Source organism: Pantherophis guttatus, chromosome 5, assembly GCF_059756535.1.
Source record: "Pantherophis guttatus breed Tessera chromosome 5, ASM5975653v1, whole genome shotgun sequence".
Classification (NCBI taxonomy): Eukaryota; Metazoa; Chordata; class Lepidosauria; order Squamata; family Colubridae; genus Pantherophis; species Pantherophis guttatus.
In genome coordinates this window covers 60136346-60158008 of record NC_142067.1, presented here as the reverse complement: position 1 = coordinate 60158008, position 21663 = coordinate 60136346, and the positions used below count along the sequence as shown (strand labels likewise).

The 21663-nt window shown below is 38.7% G+C and overlaps 1 protein-coding gene across 22 annotated transcripts in view; it reads right to left on the bottom strand.

The window, feature by feature from the left end:
* Positions 1-12165, bottom strand: part of CASK (calcium/calmodulin dependent serine protein kinase) — a 294102-nt gene extending 281937 nt beyond the window's left edge. For 16 of the 22 annotated variants that reach the window (XM_034423848.3, XM_034423849.3, XM_034423852.3 and 13 more), the window contains exon 1: positions 11331-12165. In XM_034423848.3, the coding sequence (XP_034279739.1) occupies positions 11331-11389 (59 nt within the window). In that variant the 5' untranslated portion in view covers positions 11390-12165. The remainder of the gene's footprint in view (positions 1-11330) is intronic. The other 6 variants (XM_087895208.1, XM_087895209.1, XM_087895210.1 and 3 more) reach the window with 1 other exon arrangement.
* Between the last annotated feature and the right edge of the window lie 9498 nt (positions 12166-21663).

The window sequence follows — 21663 nt, the reverse complement described above, 5'->3', positions numbered from 1 at the left end:
AATAACAAGTATAGGTATGAACATAAACAAAGGAACTAAATACAAATAAATGGGGACAGTAAGATAGGACTGTAAGCACGCTGGTGCGCTTATGCACACTCCTTTTACGGACCTCTTAAGAAGGGAGTGAGGTCCACAGTAAATAGTTGAAACTGTGAGAGTTTGAGGCTGTAACAACGGAGTTGGGTAGAGCATTCCAGGCATTGACCACTCTGTTGCTGAAATTGTATTTCCTGCAATCAACTTTGAAGCTTGTATTGTATTTCCTGCAATCAAGTTTGTATCAATTGTTTGCCCATGTACTATTGTGATTGAAACTGAAGAAGTCGTTGACAGGCAAGACATTGTAGCAGACAATTTTGTGTACTATGCTTAAATCAGACCACAGGCGGCGCAATTCCAGATTGTCCAAGCCCAAAATTTTAAGCCTGGTGGCATAGGGAGTTCTATTGCAAGGAGTGGAGTACTCTTCTCGTGAAATACCTCTGAACCCGCTCAATCATATTAATGTCCGAAATACAGTGTGGGTTTCAGGCGAACAAGCTGTGTTCAAGAATTGTTCTGGCAAAGGTTTTGTATGCCTTAGTTAGCAATACAATATTACCGGAGAAGAAACTTCGCAAAATTAGGTTAACAACTCTTAGTGCCTTTTTGGCAATGCTGTTACAGTGAGCTCTGGGGCCAAGATCATTTGAGAGGAGTACTCCCAAGTCCTTGACAGAGTGAGGGTCGTCTACAAGATAGTTTTCGTCCAACTTGTATTTGATGTTCTGATTTTTATTGCCAATGTATAGGACAGAACATTTATTAGTTGAAATTTGGAGTTGCCAATTGCACGACCATTCTGACACAGTCAAGGTCGCTTTGTAGGGCAGCAGCATTGTCAGTGGTGCTGCCACAGAGCCTTCTCTGTGGCGGCACCTGCCCTCTGGAACGACCTACCCCCAGAGACACGCACAATACCAGACCTCCGGACTTTTCGTCGGGCCCTGAAAACACATCTATTTCATCTAGCCAGGCTGGCTTGATCCCATCCTTGTGGTTTTAATTTGAAATTGGTTTTAACTGGGTTGTTTTAAATTGATGGCCAAAATTATTTAATGTCTTTTAAACTGCTTTTAAATTTTATATGTTATGTTTTACCGTGGCTGTTCACCGCCCTGAGTCCTGTTGGAGAAGGGCGGTATACAAATTAAATAAAATAAATTAAATAAATAAATAAATAAATAAATAATTTTACGTCATCGGCGAAAAGAACGCAGCTGTTTATAATATCGCATAGGTCATTGATGTATAGCAGAAAGAATGTGGGTCATAAAACACTGCCTTGGGAGACTACTGGTGCCGGATTTGATAGGGCTCTCCCTATTTTGACTATTTGTTGCCTGTTTGACAGGAAAATGGCTATCCACTTGTGTAGGGATCCAGAGATGCCATAAGAACTTAATTTCAACTGTAGTTTGTCGTGCACAACTGAAAATCTATGTAAATTGCGTCAATTGCTTTACCCTGGTCAAGATGTGTGGTCCAAATATTTCTGCAGTGTAGGAGTTGCAGATTGCAGGACAAATTTTTCCTGAAACTAAACTGCTTATTGGAAAGCAGGTTGTCTGTTTCTAAGTGGAGGGTAATGGATTGATTTATAATTGATTCCATGACTTTATAGGTGATGCAACACAGTGAGATTGGTCTGTAAGGGGGTCTCCCTTTTAAAAATAGATATGACCATGGCCAATGACCATAAATCGGGCAAGGAGCTGGTTCTGAAGGATACCTCATAGATTGTACATAAAGTTTCTGCTAGGGCAGTGGCGATCTTTTTCAAAAAGTAGGTACATAATCCATCAGGGCCAATGGATAGAGATGGCTTTAGGTTACATAGTGCCGTTTCAACAATATCTATTGTAAAATCAATATGTAGTAAATCGTTACAATTTGTTATGATACGACTAGGAAATGGGGGCAGCAGCCATTGCTGTCAACAAAGACTGAGCTGTAGAACGCATTAAAAAGGTTGGCCTTAATAGCTTCATCATTACAGTCTTCCCCGTTAGGCCCTTTTAGAGGTGGGATAGTTTTCGAATCTTTTAAGTTTGGCCTTTACGAAATTATAGAAGGCTCAGGTGGATTTAGAGTTTAATATCTCTTCCTCCTGTTTGCAATGGTAATTGGTACATTCTGCATTTATCTGGTGGCATAAGGGTTTGTAGCGGTTTTTAAAGTTAGCTACGTAGCCAGTTTTGTTTTCTCTCCAAAGAGGGGTTTTTTGGATTGTAGCTTTTTCATTGTTATTGGTATTTTTTTATTTTTTTTTTGCTTTGGAGTTATTTTTGGTATGTATAGGTTAATGACTCTATTGACTTCAAGCAATGGTCTTCTGCAGTATTACAACCTGTGAACAAAAGGTGCCAATCAAAAGATGCAAGGTCAGCAGCTATGAAATCATAGTTGGCTTTTTTAAAATTTAAAACTATTTTACTATTGTAAAATTTAAAGGTGCAAGTTGGGACAGATCATCATGATGAAACAACTACCTATATCATGGGTGTCAAACTTGTGGTGTCACGTGACGTTTCACGACGTTTTTACCATTTAGAGCTGGGGTGGGTGTGGCCTACTCATGACGCATCTGGCCCACAGGCTGCCACTTTGATACCTATATGACTGTGAATAGTCAACCCTAGCTTGATGGCACATTAGAACATAAAATATAGAAAAATAGGGTAGGAAGGGACCTTGAAGGTTTTATAGTCCAATGCCCTACCCATGGCAGGAGTTCCTATACCATTCTGGACTTCTTTGGGTTTTATGGGATGGACACGTGTTTATGGAAAGAGTACCAGAGTAACAGAACAGAATAACAGAGTTGGAAGGGATCCCAGTTGTCCTCCAGTCCAAAACCCCCACCCAAACAGGAGTTCCTATACCACTTCAGGGAAATTGCTGTTTAATCCCTTTTTAAATACTTTCAGTGTTGGATCACCCATAACGTCTGGAGGCAAGTCATTTCACTGATTAACTGTCAGGAAATTTCTCCTGAGTTCTAGGTTGCTTCTCTCCTTGATTAGTTTCCATTCATTGCTTCTTGTCCTGCCTTCAGATGTTTTGAAGAATAGATTGAGGCCCTCTTTTTGTGGCAGCCCCTTATATATTGGAATACTGCTATCATGTCAACCCTAGTCCTTTTTCACTAGACTAGACATACCCAATTCCTGCAACTGATCTTCATATTTTAAGCCTCCAACCCCTTAATCATCTTTGCTGCTCTTTTCTGTACTCTTTCTAGAAATTCAACATCTTTTTAACATTGTGAGGACCAAAACTGGATGCACTATTCTAAGCGTGGTCTTATCAAGGCATTATAAAGTGGTACTAACATTTCATGTGATCTTGGTTCTATCCTTTTGTTAATGCAGTTTAGGACTACATTGGCTTTTTTTGGCTACTGCAGAACACTGCTGGCTCATATTTAAGTGATTGTCTACTAGAACTCCTAGATCGTCTTGCAATTATTGCTATTGAGCCAGGTTCCACCTATTCTATATCTATGCCTTTGGTTCTTTATGAATATGAAGCAGTTAACTATCTGAAATAAAAATTCCTCCAATTCTTATATTGTTTGAGCACTTACTAACATTAAACAGTTTGAGCATTACCATAAAGTAGCAGATAATTCTTTTGTCAGCTAAAATGATATATGTGAGAGAAAATACTATCTGAACTACACTGTAGTTATGCTCATCACTTAAACAAAAGTGCTATAAAGTTATTCATAAGGTAAATCAATGTATTAAGCCAAATTCTACATCAGAAGATGTTACATTGAAAAATTATCCAGAAAGATATATAAGTAAATATGCAAAACTAATTATGGCAGTTGATAAATCCAAATCAGAAAAAAAAAATAAACTATTTCTATTTTTAATTCCTAGTTGATTTTTGAGAGCCAAGCACTTCTGAAAATACTGCCAATACTGCACGAGTCAAAAAAAAGGCTGTGAAAATATTTACAGACCCCTCACATCCTGGACATAAACTGTTTCAACTCCTACCCTCAAAACAACGCTGTAGAGCCCTGCACACCAGAACAACTACACACAAGAACAGTTTTTTCCCAAACACCATCACTCTGCTAAACAAATAATTCCCTCAACACTGTCAATTTACTAAGTCTCACTACTATTAATCTTCTCATCATTCCCACCACCCATCTCCTTCCACTTATGATTGTATGATTGTAACTTTGTTGTTTGTATTCTTACAATTTATATTGTTATTGTTTCCTAATTGCTTATTTGTACCCTATGACTATCATTAAGTGTTGTACCTTATGATTCTTGATGAACGTATCTTTTCTTTTATGTACACTGAGAGCATATGCACCAAGACAAATTCCTTGTTCGTCCAATCGCACTTGGCCAATAAAGAATTCAATTCAATTCAATTCAATTCAATTCAATTCAATTCAATTCAATTCAATTCAATTCAATTCTATTCTATTCTATTCTATTCTATTCTATTCCTATTATTCCTATTCCTATTCCTATTCTATTCCAATTCTATTCCAAGAAAGATACAGGTACTTGTCTAGGCAGTCACCAGGATTCAATACTGACTTGAAGGTACCAAAACAAAATAAATAAATAAATAAAACTACCAAAACTGGATTATGAAATACCAATTATGGGGAATATCCACAATTATTACAAAAATTCTGTGACCTGTATTAAATGAATGGATATTTTGGGCTCAAATCAGTTCCAAATTGATCAGAATAGCTTATTTTGCATTCATAACAGAATATTTCAATTCAAATAAGTTCAGATTCAAAATGTTTTGCACATACCTCTCACATCCAGCAATGTAAAATCTTGAAATTTTCCATAGGGAGCTATACAGATAGTCCTTGATTTATGACAACTGGGACCAGAATTTCCAATGCTAAGTAAGACAGTTTTAAGTGAATCGCACCACCCCATTTTATACTTTTTTTTTGCCACAGTTAAGTGATTCATTGCAATTAAGTTACATGGTCATTAAGTAAATCTAGCTTCCCCAATTGACTTTGCTTTTTGGAAGCTGGCTAAGAAAGTTGCAAATGGTGATCACATAACCCTGGGATACTGCAATAATCTAAATACATGCCTGTTGCCAAGCACCTACATTTTGATCACATGATCGTGGGGATGCTATGATGGTCATAAGTGCAAAATCATGTCACCTTTTTCAGTGCCACAATAACTGAATGGTTGCTAAACAAATGGTTGTAAATGGAGGACTATCTGTATTTCTCCTTATATTTCCAAAACACATACATTAGGGTTCTAGTAGTATTTATTAACAATGCTTTTTAAAAATGTCACTTAGTATCAGAATATTAAAGTTTGCAACCCTAATAATTTACATAAAAGTAATTTTCTTTACTGAAAAAGTTTTTCAAATACAAATTTTTCCCCCCTTTCCCCCCCTTTCCCCCCCTCCCCCTCCCCTCCCCCCATGGCTTCTGCAAGATGAAATCCAAATTAGTATCACATTATATAATACTTTACCACCCTTTTACACCACCCCCTATGTGCTAAATATTTCTTTCTAACATTATTATTATGTCCCCGGTATACTATACATTTCAAAACAGCATTCGGCTATAAAACTATATAATAGATCCTAATTTGGCATTTATTCTACTCATAATCTACCCATTTCCTCCACCCCCATATGTATATCTCTTAATTCAAATCTTTTAAGTATATTAATATCTAAACATAACATCCCTTTTCCTAAACTAAGCAATCAGTAACGTTACCTATCACCTTGTACCATATCAATTTTGTTTCACCCACTTTCCTACAGGTCTACCATACATAATATATTTAATATCTTTATTCTTCTGCCCGTATCACTAAAAGATATTTCCATATATAAATAAAACCCTCAAGTGACTTTAAATTTGTACTCCATATAGTATCTTCTGTAATGTCTTTCAACTAGATTGTTAATTCCATTGACCATGTTAGGGTAACATCAAGTCCTGCTTCCAACAGCATATTCAGTATCTTCAATTACCATCTGCCCCCATGGTTAATAAGTATTTCTGTATATAAAAAAAAAAACCCAAGTGACTTTATATTTATATTCCATATGGTATCTTCTGTAATATCTTTTGTCTAGATTATTAATTCCAACAACCACGTTAGGGTAACAGCCAGATCATCTGCATGCCCCAATTCCATAGTTCTCTTGCCTTATAGCTCAACATATACATAATCCATTTTTCAGAGAGTCCAAAATAGAAAGTTCCAATCCGCTCAATCACAGGCCATCTTCCACATAAAAGTAATTGTCATTTAATTTAATGTAGGACATTCTTTTTAGCAGTTGTTGAAATGTTATTTTAGATTTTGTATACTATTATGAGACTTATCAATGAGTGATAAATAGTACTATAACTTGAAGTACATATAAACATATAGAAGTGCCTAGAGCAGGGGTGTCAAATTCAGTTTCATTGAGGGCCGCATCAGGAGGCTAGGATGGGCAGGGCCAGCTCATCACTCGTGTCAGGGGTGCCTGTGGCGGCCCAAGCACTCTGCCAGCAAAAACAGGCTCCTGAGCTCCATTTTTGGCTGTGATGGCTTCCTGCAACCCTCTGCCAGTGAAAACAGAGCTCGGGAGGGCCTCCCGTGGCCCTCCTGAGCTCTATTTTTGCTGGCAGAGGCACTGAGGGCTGGTCCTTTGCTGTTTCCAGGGCAGCCCCGTGGGCCAGATCTAAACACCCGGATCTAGCTTCCAGGCCTTGAGTTTGACACCCCTGGACTAGAGAAACTGCTTACTATTCCACAGGAGTAGGGAATTAAAAATCACAGTGATTTTTTTAACACGTTTTCTATCTCCTGATATAAAAGCATTATCTAGAATTCCAAACCACTAATATTACTTGTGATTCCATTTTAAGTAACAAGATCAATACTTGCAAATTATGTTCTGGCTTTTTATAAGATGTGCAACCTTAATTGAAATCAGTAGTATACTTCTGGTCAGATTAACCATTTCATTTATAAAATTTGTCTGTTGCATTGATGAAACAACTTATTTGTTCTTCCCTACCCTAAAACTGTTCAGACTCCTAATCAAGATTCCCAATGTAACTCTGGAATTAAAAACAAGAAAAAAATCCAAGAATCACAATGACATTTTAGCCCACATTATAGTTTTATTTGGCTAAATTTAATAAATAGCAATAATAAACATTTAGATGTTAAAAAGTGGGTAGAGGGGATCAAAACTGAACTTTGAGACATCTCAAAATTCAGCTACCATAAGGTTACCCAGAAATCCTGTAATAACTAATCATATTGAGAGAAACAACTATCATCATGTTGGGCATCAAACCCCAATCTGGAAACAATGTTAAGACAGATACTATGACTACAAGGCCCCATCAGGCCACAAATGCAGTTTCTGCCCAAAACTCAATTCTGGACCAATTCTGGAATATATGTTCCAATTCTGGAGTCTAAAATTGCTTGGAGTTAATAGGCTATCATTTATTCTAAAGCCATATTTAAAAATTATATAATGGAATCTGAGCAAGCATTTTCCAAGGCTACAGAATTTAAATTTGGCTTTCATATAAGCAATTTCACAATTATTCCTACAATACCATTTGGGCAAATGTATAGTTATTACTATACTTATTATATCTACTCAGACCATTTCTGGCACATTTCAGAAGCCACAAATTGTAAGGATTCGAAGGTTAAGTTTATTTCAACTCTCCAAGTAGCTTGTCCATTTCTCCATTACCAGTAACACAAGACATTTATATAAATAAAATGGTAATAGGCTGGAGATTTTATTTATGAAAACTGTAAGAAAAACCGAGATCCCAGAATCATCTATGCTTTCATGGTCTTTTCTTTGCTACAGAAGACTATGTATTATGGTCTTATTCCGTTAGATGAGTGTTATAATACATAACTTCTGAAATATTTTTTAAATATTTTATTAGGTTTTTTTATTTTTAAATATACATCAATATCAATACATGAACAGTGTTGACCCTGTATAATTCATTTTGATACAAATATAATAATCATAATCATAATAATTATTATATTAATCAAACTTATATAATCCTCGTATAATATACATGGTTTTTTAAGGTAGTTATTCAATATTTTAATATTCCATTTTAATGTCAATGTTGTAAACATACATGGTAATACCATCTTTCCCCCTCTAATCTTTTCCATCAAATTATTACTTATATTTTATTATATAAAAAGAAAAAAATATTTTAAAGTCTTGCAAAGTAACAGGTAACAATAACAGAGTTGGAAGGGACCTTGGAGGTCATCTAGTCCAACCCCCTGCTCAGGCAGGAGACCAATACTAGGGATTCAAATCGCTGAACTGCTGACCTTTCTGGGAATTGGTCTCTGTGCTATTTTGCACTTTAAAAATTTAAACATGCATTTATTTTGGACTCAGTAAGATGTAAAAATGTTTTATAACAGATGAAACGATTTTAAAAATGAGAGCTAGGCAGATAATGAACATGAATGGAGTTAGTATTCTTCGCAATTATACTATGACATATATATATGCATATTCCAGGCTTCAAGAGAGTATTATTAGACATAGATACATAACTGTCTTTCTAAGCACTCTATGCAGTTCATATAAATTATATATCAATAGTGCTTCAATATCAAGCCAAAAGTTCCAAACATCAGAAATTGGATGACTGAAAAATGTGGTTTGTATTCAGAAAACACACCAAATTATTTTTTAATCCTAGTTTAGGAACAGGTGTTCCCAAATATACTATGACCTGTTAACCACTAAGGCAATTTCCTTTACTTCAAATCATTTTTTGTGCTGATGCCTGATAGCCAAGTAATATTTTTGCTGGCTGCCACTTCCCACTTTCTAATTATTTTAAGTAATAATTTAAAAAGGCTGATGATAGCTACATCTTGATCAGAATCCCCCCTCCCCCATTCTGATTGTCTAAACTGACCCCTATGTCCCAGGTAGGGAAAAGGTTAAAAACAAAAATGGAACATCTGTCTTTTCAAAAGCACTCTATTTTGTGGCTGTATCCCATATTATTTTTTTGAAGAATTGATGGATACTTACCATAAACTACCTCTTAATCCAGGTTCACATGACATGTGAGACCATGAGCAGTCTACAACAAGCCATAATTACAAATTGCTATTGAGGAGGAATATTTAAAGCGCATTCTTATTCATAATTTGGGTATGGATGACACAATCAAATATATCCTTGAGTATTTTGTATGAATATAATCTCTGATTATTTTAAGAGTAGCTAAGGAGTTCATGGTTTACTCCATATTTAATATTAAATCTAACACTTCTTCATTCATCCCATTTGCACTTCACCATATAATATTTCATAGTGAAGCATCAAATACCCTTCTCAAAAAATAAGCATATAGAGAACAAGAATATATGAAAAAAACTCGATAGAATAAAAAAATGTTTCTTCCAAAAATCAGGGGCTACCACTGAAAAGCCCTGTTCCAGTTCTGAACTTTTTACTTAATCTGAACTTCCTTACAATAACAGGCAGAATAGGAAAATAGCACAAATTGATATTGAATCTGTAAGGCCAAGGACTAAATTCACAGATATATACCACTATGATCTCAACATTATACCCATGTAAAAAAGTTGATAAAATATATTTGCCACACATTATATGTATTACTTTTAATTTATTTTGCAAAGAAAAAAAGAATGCCATAGTTATGAAAAAATGCATGAATATTTGACCAAAATTTCTAGGCTCATGCTAAATTATCATGAGTTTTTCTTCTCATAAAGTTGCTGTTAAAAATTAAAAGTGAGATGTTATACTTATGTTGTATAATAAAGTAAAAACTAAATGTTTGGCAAAAGGTGTAACAACACATTAAATACACCCAACTTACATAAAGCAAACAAAGCACAACACTTTCATGAAAATAACCCTAACAAAATTCATGTTAGTTATTTTTCCACACTAAATCTTTGAATTTAAGCAGTTATAGTAAAAACAAAACATAAATTAAAAGCTACTTTATTAAATCATAATGGGTGCAAAACCATCTAACTTGTAAAACATATTCACTTATAATAAGGAATGTTATTCTCATGCATTTCCATTTTAGTAACATTTCACTTGATTGAACATAAGAGCAAGCTCCCCAAACCAACAAACAGGTATTGGGGGAGGGTGAAACAGACAGACTGAGCTATATTATTTTGCTACCATAATTAACTAAATTTTTCATTTCTAGAATAACAGGTAAGGCGTGGAAGACCTGGTTCTGCCAGTGGGCCTGGGGAACGCAGAACGGGATGGAACCCATTAAATGGCTCATTGTCGCCAGGGTGGGGGGGTGTTATTTTATTATATTATTATATTATTAATTTATTATATGATTCTTTTATTAGTTTTATTGTTTTTATATGAGGCTTTATATTCTTGTAAGCCACCTTGAGTTGCCATGTGCGAATAGGTGGCAATATAAATTTCCAAATAAATAAATAAATAAATAAAATAAAAATGAAACCAGAAAACTTCAGCTGCCATTTTCAAACAACCTACCAAATTGGACATTCAAAATATGAAGCAGAGGCATTTAAGCAACTGTTGCAGCTTAACTTTTGGGAAAGCAGTGAACATTAATTTGAAAAGTTGCATAATGAGTAAGAAGGCCAATATCTCTTGCAGTCATTATTTTGAGACAGAACTAGGAAGAAACTGACCATTACCCATACGTCAATTCCTTGCCAATGAGATGAATATTATGTAGCAAAGAACAGTAAAGTATCTGGCATTAGGGACACTACAAAAAAAGCAGGGCGGAGGACCTAGTCTCATCTTTCCTTGTCTACCCTCCAGGTAAGCAACTTGTCACATAAATTTGCACACATATTAAAGCAGAGCAAAACCGGATTTACTGCAACACCAGACCTCACTAAAGATTTAACTATGGCGAATGAAAGAATAAACTAGACAAAAAAAAAAAAATCCACATCAGGTCACCTCTCCTATCGTGTGAAATCGCGTGGGCGCCACGATGAAGCTACTCGCCATATCATTCCGTTTCAGCAACTAGGATTTGGCCTCTTCCTTTCCTCGGATAAGACACGGCGGCGGCCCAACTCAGGTGGTAACGGAACCGAGCATCTCTTCCCCCACTTCTTTCCTCCCTCCCGTAGGGGAGTAGGCTTTGCAGCCGATTGCTGCTTTGGTCTCTCCCCGCTCCTGGCCCATTTGCCTCCCACCACCACCCCGCACCCCCGGCCACTTACTTGCCGATCACCTCGCACAGCTCATAGACATCCTCGAACAGCACGTCGTCGTCGGCCATGGTCCAGATAGGGCAATTATCCTTACAGGCGGCCGAGGCGGGAGGGGGCGCGGGCAGGATCCCCTCCGCGCTCCCCGCACAACACGCCGCCGCTGCCGACACTCAGCACACCACGTTAAATCCAGTCCTTTCACACCGAACAGCCCAATCCGTCCCGGAGGTTCCAATAGCTACGGCGAAAATTTCTCCAGCTGCTCTCCGTTTCTTTCTCCTCTGGGCCTCAACCGCCCGCCCGCCTTTCGCTCCGCTGCTGCCTCTCGCTCCCGCCGCCAGGTCGTCACCTTTTTCCCACCCCCTCCGTCGCGAGCCTTTTTTCTTTCCTAGGGCCCCCGCGAAGCAGGCAAAGGCTATCCAGCCAGAGGGGTGGAGCAGCAACCATGGAAGGGATGAATACAAAAATGAACCGGCGGAGGGCAGAGACGCCTCATTCCCTCCCCTCCCCCACTGGTGCACACTCACAAACGACGGGGACAGAACGAGAGCGCGCGGGAAGGAAAGGGAGAGGCAGACGCGGCTCCGACCACGCGCCGACGACAGCGATAAGTCGTTTAACGAAGAGCGCGCGCCGTTCCTGTCCCAGTCGCCACCTTTTTAATCAGTCACGCAACCGCCCAGAGCAAGCACGCGCACCCTTCGTTACAGAGGGCGAGGGGGGGGAGAAGGGGGGGTCCCTCGCCCGCTCTTCCTCCTCCCTCTTTTCCTTCTGCACAAAGCCACTCCCACGAGTAGCTCAAAAAATACGCGTTTGGCGTAAGGAAGCGAAAAGTGGTTGTTCTGCGCAGACGCAGATGCTTTGACGTCATAGAGCACAAAGAGGGAAAAAGAGTGGCTAATGGTGCTGTCTTTTTTCAAGCGGGTGGGTTTTTCTCGTAGCAGTTTTCGAGGCAAGGCTTCAAGATTGAAGTGGTATCCTAAACTAAGATGAAAAAACGAGTATGGCTTGTTCGGGTGTACGGATATCGGATAGTAAGGCATAGGAAAAAAGAGAGATCTCCGTCGTAGTGCTTTTTAGGTGTTTTTTAAAATGATAGTTGACTAGTTTTTGCGAGAGCAGCAAGTCCTTTTGCTTACTCGAGAAACTAAAGGAAGGTACAAAAGGAAAACTAGCAAAATTAGCTGTTGCTCTATAACCAAAATTCCTAATTGCAAGTTGTTTTGTTTAATTCTTTTCTGGTCTGGTCGGAAGAAAAATCCATCTGGTTCAGTTCCAAGCTGGGAGAAAAAAGCTGGAAACAACATGGAGGCTGATTGGAAAGTTGGTTTATTGAGCAGAACCACAAAGACAGTGTGCAGTTCTTGGTCAGCTGAACAAATGGTTGAATGAATGGATGGATCTACACTGTTTATGTGACTTTGAAGTTTGAACTGTTCTGAGGGTGGTGCAATGAAGGGGTTTGTGTTCTGAAAGGGTGTTGGGCAATTCCTATTGTGGGTAATGGCTTTCATTCTGTGTTGGATCTTGGGTGAGGGGCTGCTTTCTAATCCTACCATACTGCAAGGAGTTTTGAAATATCCTGTCTTGAATGGATTTCTGCCCGCAGTTTTTGCTTTGCTGATGAATAGAGCAAGTGGTGGGATGCAAATAATTTAACAACCGGTTCTCTGCCCTAATTATTTCTTCCAATAACCAATTCACCAAACTGCTCAGAAAGTTAACAACCGGTTCTCCCGAAGTGATGCGAACTGGCTGAATCCCACCACTGAATAGAGCTATCTAGATACATCTTCCTCTTTCAATAAGCTCTTTATCTCTTAAGTGCTGGCATCTTCTGTGGGCTATTAAAGACTTGGGGGCTGCTTTCTGTCTTTAAGAGCATGTTTCTCCATTTCTCCTTCAGGGAAATATAATATTCTGCCTTTTTAATATTTCCCAAAATATTTCATTTCTGGGGGGAGAGCCTTCTCACCCTGTTTCTCAATTTGAGTAAGAATCTAATATTTTAAAAGTAATAGTGAAATAGCATTGCTGAATTGACAAGTAGAAATTCTGGTTTATCCATTCACTGTCCTATTCCAATTTGGATCACCTACTTTCAGGATGGGAAATCACTTGGAAATCCTTGGGTATAGAGCGATTAATTGGCTCCCCCCCACATTGTAAGCGTCCAGGTATGGGGAGTCCCGGCCTGGGCTCAACACCATCAAGTCTTAGCGACCACATACACTTCTTCCATGACTATCTGTTCCTGACCTATATTTTCAGGTATTCCAATGGTGTACCCTTCACCACTGTAACAGGCAATCCACCTTTGCTGTTGGTCCTCTTTTTCTTTCCTTCCATCTTTCCCAGCATAAAATGTTCTTCAGTGAATTAGGTCTTTGCATAATGTGTCCAAAGGAGGATAATTTAAACTTAGTCAATTGTGTCTTGAGTGAAAGGTCTGTGTTGATTTCTTGGCTGTACACAATGCTCTCAGGAGCATTCTCCAACACCAACTTTAAAGACATCAGTACTCTTCCTATCCTGCTTCTTCGAAGTCCAACTTTCACTTCTGTAGAGTGTCATTGGGAATACCATGAATTGTACTATTCTGATCTTTGTAATTAAAGGCACATCAGTATTTGAATATCTTTTACAAGGCCTTCAGGATTGTTCCACCAAATGCTAGTCTGTGATGTATAGTAGTCCTCGACTTACAACAGTTAGTTTAGTGGCCGTTCGAAATTACAATGGTACTGAAAAATGTAACTTACACTTTGAATCACTGCATCATCCCTTCAGTCATGTGATCAAAATTCAGGTGCTTGGCAACTGGTTGACATTTATGATGGTTGCAGTGTCCTGAGGTCATGAGATCACCTTTTGTGACCTGACAAGCAAAGTCAATGAAAAAACCAGATTCACTTAACAAACGTGTTACTAACTTAATAATTGCAGTGATTCACTTAAGTGGCAAGAAAGATTGTAAAATGAGACAAAATTCCCAACAAATGTCTCACTTAGCAACATAAATTTTGGGCTCAATTGTCATAAGTTGAGGACTACTTCTGTTTCTTGACTGCTAGTTTCTATACCGTTGATGGTTGATCCTAAAAACGATCTATATCTTCCTTATCAGTTCTACAGGTAATATATATAGAGAAGAATGGGGGGTGGGGGCAAACAAGCCTATTCTGTATTGTTGCACAAAAGCAACATCCACATTGCATCCACTAGAAATCAGACTTGATTCAAGAATGCATACACCTAATGGCTGATATTGTACTATCAGTAGTCCTTAATTTACAACCACAATTGGTATGAGAATTTTGATTGCTAAGTGGATGTTGTTAAGGAAGTCATCATGTGGTAGGACCTCATTTTGTAACCATTTTTAATCACAGTTTAGCAGATCACTGCAGTCATTAAGGAAAACTGGCTTCCTCAATTGACTTTGCTTGTTGAAAGTAGGCTGGGATGGTCACAAATCATGGCCACATGATTGCAACATGCTCTAATTCATAAATGCAAGCCAGTTGCCAAGTACCCAAATTGAGACCATGTGACCACAGTATGGATAGTGCAGTGGTCATAACTTTATAAGTCATTTTTTTCTGAGGCCATTATAACTTTGAATCATTATTAAATAAATGGTTGTAAGTCAAGGACTCCTGTATGTGTGAAAAAGATTTTGAGCACCAAAATTTATAGTTAGAATATGGAATATAGAATATAGTTAGAATTCAAGGATGTTATTCAAATGAGCTTGATAATGCTGACTTGTATGAACTAATTCAGTGTAAGACCATTTTTATTATCACAACAATTGAAGCAAAAGGAAAAGAAAATGTGTTGCATAGTAGTCTGGATTTACAGTTGCAAGAAAAAGTATGTGAACTTCTTGGGATTACATGGAGTTTTGCATGAATTGGTCATAAAATGTGCTCTGAACTTCATCTAAGTCACAACAATAGAAAAACACAGTCTGCTTAAAATAATACTACACAAACATTAGATGTTGCCATGGTTTAATTGAACATTACATGTTCAAACAGATCACATTACAATTGAAATAAAAATACCCAAACATTTTGGATGAAGCTGTATGAGGATAAACGAACAACATGAGCTATATGAGGAATTCTGTAACATTTTTATTTAAATTTATGAAACTGCTTTATTTGATAGATTAAAAGTAGACTCCAAGTCTTTTAAAATCAAAGGAAGCATTGCTTTGATATTTTTTTTACAGTGTAATGTATTTTAAAACCAAAAATACTTGTTTGATAATCATCTATGAGCTCATCCTTGTGTTTTTCTACCTGGGACAAACATATCTCCCTAAGCATGTTTAAATTACATCCTCACAATTTTATTTTTGTCTCATCCCTAGTTCATTGTGAACACAGCTTTAAGTCATATTTAGCTATTATAATCTTAAAGTAAGGTAGTGCTTGACCTATGACCATAATTGAGTGAAAAATTATAGTTGTAAGTCATTGCAATCATAAGTTGAGGCATTATGTGACTGAATCTGATTTTTTGATGTTATTAGTGGTAGGTAAGTGAGCCAATTTTCCCCAATGGGAAAAAATAATATAAAATGCAGTCACATCAGTATGGGATCCTGCAAATGGCTATATAGCTGAGTCACTTGCCAAATGCCCAAAAGGTGATCACGTAATGATGAGGGGATGTGGCCATCATAATTTGAAAAATGGGTCATAGGAACCTTTTGGGGGTATACATCGTAAATTTTAACAATTGTTAAGTGACCAATCATAAGTTGAGGACTACCTGTTATGTAGCAACAATTTTTGTTGAGAACACATCCTAGGATACTACAGCAGTAATGTTAAAACTTGGTTTTGCCTGCACTGACTTTTTTGCACGTATAAACTATTGACCATTAGTTAGTCTCTTAGAATCAGACACGACTGAACATATAGCATTATTATACAGCATGCCTTCTGTTGGAAAGTTTTCATTCCTCTCTCAGTTTAGTCTTTCCCTCCTTCATTAACAATTGAGTTACATACTGATATCAAGGCCAGAGTAAGAATGGCCCCACAAAGTTCTTTTTCAGATCCCATCTCTTTGAATAGAGAAATCAAATAGTTGTTTACTTGCTCCCTTCTTATTTAACTTTTATGTTAATAATATTGCAATAGCCATGAAGTCACAAAGCTTTCATTTTATTTATTTTTTATTTATTTATGTAATTTATATTCCGCCCTTCTCCTGAAGGACTCAGGGCGGCTTACAAAAAGGAACAAAAATTACATAAACATTAAAATCAATTTAAAATTAGTTAAAATTAATTAAAAATTAATTAAAATTATTTAAATCACCCCTATGGATTCAGCCATTTGGTGAAAAAGCCACGTCTTCAATTCGCGGCGGAAGGAAAGGAGGTCTGGGGCTGTCCTGAGGCCAGTGGGCAGCCCATTCCAGAGGGTTGGCGCTCCCACAGAGAACGCTCTCCCCCTGGGGGCTGCCAGCCGACATTGTCTGGCTGATGGCACCCTGAGGAGGCCCACTCTGTATGAGCGCACCGGCCGATGGGAGGATGGCAGGAGATGATCCTGCAGGTACCCATTCACTTAGTGGATAGAAAATATAAATTTTAATACACAGTATGTTGACAATAAAGCTCTCATTTCCTGTACCAAACTGGCTTTAAAAGATAATTGGCCAGATTGATTATCATGGAATAAAGGTGGTATTTTTTGATAGAAGCACTGTTAAACAAAAATGGATAGTCAGTGCCTACCAAATTGAGCAATGCACCTCTTTTAAATATCTAGACATAACCTTTCATAAATCCCCTATGGAAGAAACATATTTAATCATCATTCTAGTAACCGTCCAATGAACAGTGGGGTCTATTCTGAAAGTTCCTATTCCAAAAAAGAACATCCAGGTAAAATGGCTGCCCAAATACTATATGGGGCCAAGATCTAGAGGTGGGATGAGGTGGTTATTGCCAATTAATTGGTTATTGGAAATAATCCACAACAATTCCATGAAGAAGATTTGGCCACACACCCCTGCTACTTATCTAAGGATGGAAGTAGTACTATCCATCATTATCAGAATACATCTTGCATTGCTGAATCAGTATAAGAAACTAGAAAGCTTTCAAGAATCCCACTTTGCCAAAGTTTTTTTTTCTGCGTTACATAGCTAGGAATCAATAGGGCACCTATCTTATAAAGCATTCCCTATTCCTTAGGGGGAACTCAGGCCTTGGAAGAGAGAAAATGTTAAGAGAGAAATATTTTGAAAGAGATGCCAATAACTATGCTATTACAGTATAGCTCTCCAAATGTTCATCTTGGTTTCACCACTATAAAAAACATAGAAGACTCTCCCAGTATCTGGTTAATATTAATAGTACAGCAATATAATATTAATAGCAGCTTTTACCTTTGGGTGCCTTTGGGATATTTTGAAGGGAGATTTTGTAAGTGTTCTGTTGAACAGGATATTTCTCCTGTGGTGGTGGTCAAGTGGAAGATATTATTCACTATGCCTTCTACTGCCCCATTTACAATGAAATTGAATTGAATTGTTTCCAATTGTTAGTAACCAGGTTGATATTTTTGCTTTGTCATCTTTTAAACACAGAAAGTTATTAATTGTAACTTTGGCCTTATCTTCTTTTGATCTCTTTGTAGCTAACACTCTTTTTATTGAGCGGTTCTTGGAGCACCAAAGACACCTCATTTCAACCCTGAGGGTCATTCCATGTCATGTGGTCTGGGGCTCCCTGCTCGACCATCACAGATTTCAATGAAATTTGGTGTGAACATGCACACATATCCCCAATGAACATTGGTAAAGTGTTATGCTTGCCAATGCAATACTTGTGGAGATATAGTCATTTGTTTGACCCCATACTGCAGCCTTCTGATGTTTCAGCAACTTTGAGACATAATATCTGATGTTGACAGATCTGTTCAACTTTTGTGACAGAAACATTCATGGACTTAAATATATATACGTTCTGAAAGAAGAAATCGAAGACAGCAGGATTCTGCAAGAAGAAAGATTGAAACAACAATGGTCATGAAAATAGGGGAAAAAACAACTTCGGCGATAGCCTCCCCATCAGGACAGCGCTCAGTGGAAAGTATGTTGGGTGGTGAGAAATCAGGCTCCACATTGAACCTACAGAGAGTGCAGTTGATGCTGATGATGCTGATCCAATGATGAAGACGCAAGAAACAGTAATAAAAAATCATGAAGAAATAAAGAGCAAGATGGGAGAAGTGAAAGGAGACATCTGCAAACTAGATAACAAAATTGGTACAATACAGGAGACGATAGCCAGAAATGAACAGAAAATAAAGATAGTGGAAGCTGGAACAGAACAAACAGAGAAGAAATTAGAAGCAACGGAAGGTAAATTGATGGCAGTAAATAGAAACCTGGAGGAAGCAATAGTACAGTTGGAAATGGAGAAATCAGCATTTTTCCTAAGATTTCAAAATGTAGTAGAAAGTAAAGAGGAAGATCTCACAAAACTTATGGCAGAAGTACTAGCTGATCCCACTACAGAAAAACAACCAAGAGATTCAAAATGATATAGATGAGGCATATAGGATCCACACCAACTATGCACATCACCATAAACTGCCTAGAGAAGTTCATGTGAGGTTTAGAAGAAAAACAATTAGAGACGAGGTTTACAGCAAGACAAGAGATGAACCATTGATTTCTAAGGGGAAAGAAATTCTAACCCTGAAACAAGTATGAAGAAGAGTAAGGGAACAAAGAAGAAATTATCATTTTCTGTCCTCATAATTAGTCAAATATAAAGTATTGTTCAGATGGCTCTTCCCTGAAGGTATGTTGATTACATGGCAAGAAAAGAAATTTCAAATTGTTACACTGGATAAGGCACAAGAGTTTTTTGACCACTACTTACCATATTTTTCGGTGTATAAGACGCACCGGAGTATAAGACGCACCTTAATTTTTGGGGAGGAAAACAAGGAAAAAAGTATTTTACCTCTGCCTACCAGCATTTAAGGTGGCACGACCCTCCTCTTCCTCCTGCAAGTGAGAGGTGCAGGGACTACTCGCTTTCCCCCAAAGAGACCCCTAGCATGCTCTGGGGAGAGGGACAGAGCACAGCCTGAGGAACAACCCTCCCTCTTTGGGATGGGGGGGATCTGCCCAGCAGCTTTGGGGAACAAGGCGGGTGCCACGATTTGCGGCTGGTCACCCCTCTGGCCGTGCTGACTTCACTCCCCAGCAATGTGAGGAGCCGCCGCCGCCGCTGCCTAACCCTCTCTGCGCCCAGGAGCCAAGCCGAGCTGAATGGGAACCCCTAAAGGGAAACGTTTATCCTTTCCAGCCATCGCTGCCCAGATTCCAAAATGCAAACCTCAAGAGTCGCGCTTTAGGTAGCGGCCAGTTCCCCTGCAATGTGAACTGGGAAGTGCTTTGGATTCGGGGAGGAGATTGTAGCGCTGACGCCTAAAAGTGTTTTTCTGCACATTGCAGAGCCGCGCGCCCCCGTCCTCCTCCTCAGCAGACTCTTCTCTTTCCTCCTGGCCAGATCCGCCGCCTGAAACATGGTTAAGGTGACCAGATTTTAACATTGGTAAAGAGGGACACTTTTTGGGCGTGGCTTATTTTGTGGGCGTGGCTAGCTGGTCATGTGACTGGGTGGGCGTGGCTAGCTCATCATGTGACCGGGTGGCCATGGCTATGTGTATAGGGACTACTCAGAGGACTGAAAAAAGTCATTTCTGACAGGTCCTCGCACTTTTGACTGGTCCTCACACTTATGACCATCCTCACATTTATGCCCGTGCAGCATTCTTAACAACCATGTCACTCATTTCACAACTGCTTCTCTTCACCATGGTGATAAGGTAGGGCAAAAAACGTAAAATGTGAGGACAGTCATAAATTCGAGGACTGGTCAAAAGTGCGAGGACCAGTCAAAAATAACTTTTTCAGCCCTCTGAGTAGTCCATGTGCACAAAAGGACTACCCAGAGGGCTGAAAAAAGTGATTTCTGACAGGTCCTCGCACTTTTGACCGGTCTTCGCACTTATGACTGGTCATCATGCCCATTGTAGCATTCTTAACAACCGTGTCACTCATTTCACAACTGCTTCTCTTCACCATGGTGACAAGATAGGGCAAAAACGTAAAATGTGAGGACAGTCGTAAGTTCGAGGACTGGTCAAAAGTGTGAGGACCAGTCAAAAATAACTTTTTCAGCCCTCTGAGTAGTCCATATGCATAAAAGGATACAGCAATAGAGAGGGATGAAGGAAGAGAAGGGAAATTAGAGTAGGAGTGAGAGTAAGAGAGGGAGGAAGAGAGGAGGAGAAGGAGAAAGGAGGAGGAAGTAGGGAGGAGAAGAAGAGGGTGGGGGGAAGAGAAAGTAAGAAGGAAAGAAAAGAGAGAGGTGGAGGTTTGAGGAGAAAGATTGCTGTACAATAAAAAAGATGAAAGGGAAGAAAGCCAACCCCAAACAAATATAAAGATATTAAGATAAAGAATGAATTGTTAAACTTTAAAGAATAAAAGAGAACAAATATGAATAAATAGCAACAATTAGAAACACACATACAAACATACAATGTATTTTCTTTGAACAGAGTATTTGACCGGTTCACAAATTTAAACAGTGTTTAGTCATTTCAATTAAATTTACAATTTCTGTATTTCCTTTTTGCCATATTTATTCCTCATCTATTTTTTTAAAAAAACCAATATTACCCTTCATCCTCCCGCCTGAACTATTGTAACACTCTCTACATGGGGCTCCCCTTGAGGAGCACCCGGAGGCTCCAACTGGCACAGAGTGCGGCCGCGTGGGTGGTTATGGGCGCGACATGGCTTTCCCATGTAACACCTCTCCTGCGCGAGCTGCACTGGCTCCTGGTGGTCTTCCGTGTGCGCTTCAAGGTCTTGGTTACCACCTTTAGAGCACTCGATGGCTTATGACCTGGTTATCTACGGGACCGCCTGCTGCCACCAGTAGCCGCCCACCGGCCGGTACGGTCTCATAGAGAGGGGCTCCTCCAGGTGCCGTCGGCCAAACAATGTCGACTGGCAGCCTCCAGGGGGAGAGCCTTCTCTGTGGAGGCACCTACTATCTGGAATGAGCTCCCCCCGGAGATACGGAGGATCCCGGATCTACGCACCTTCCACCGCACACTCAAGACCTTTTTATTCCATCAGGCTGGCCTGGCCTAATTTTTTCCCTTTCCCCCTTTTTAAAACACAAATTTTAATTCGTTCTTAATTTATTGGGGTGTTTTAAATTTGTCTTCGGCCAAATTGTTTAATTCGGTTTTATTCAGTTTTAAATTTTGTATTTATG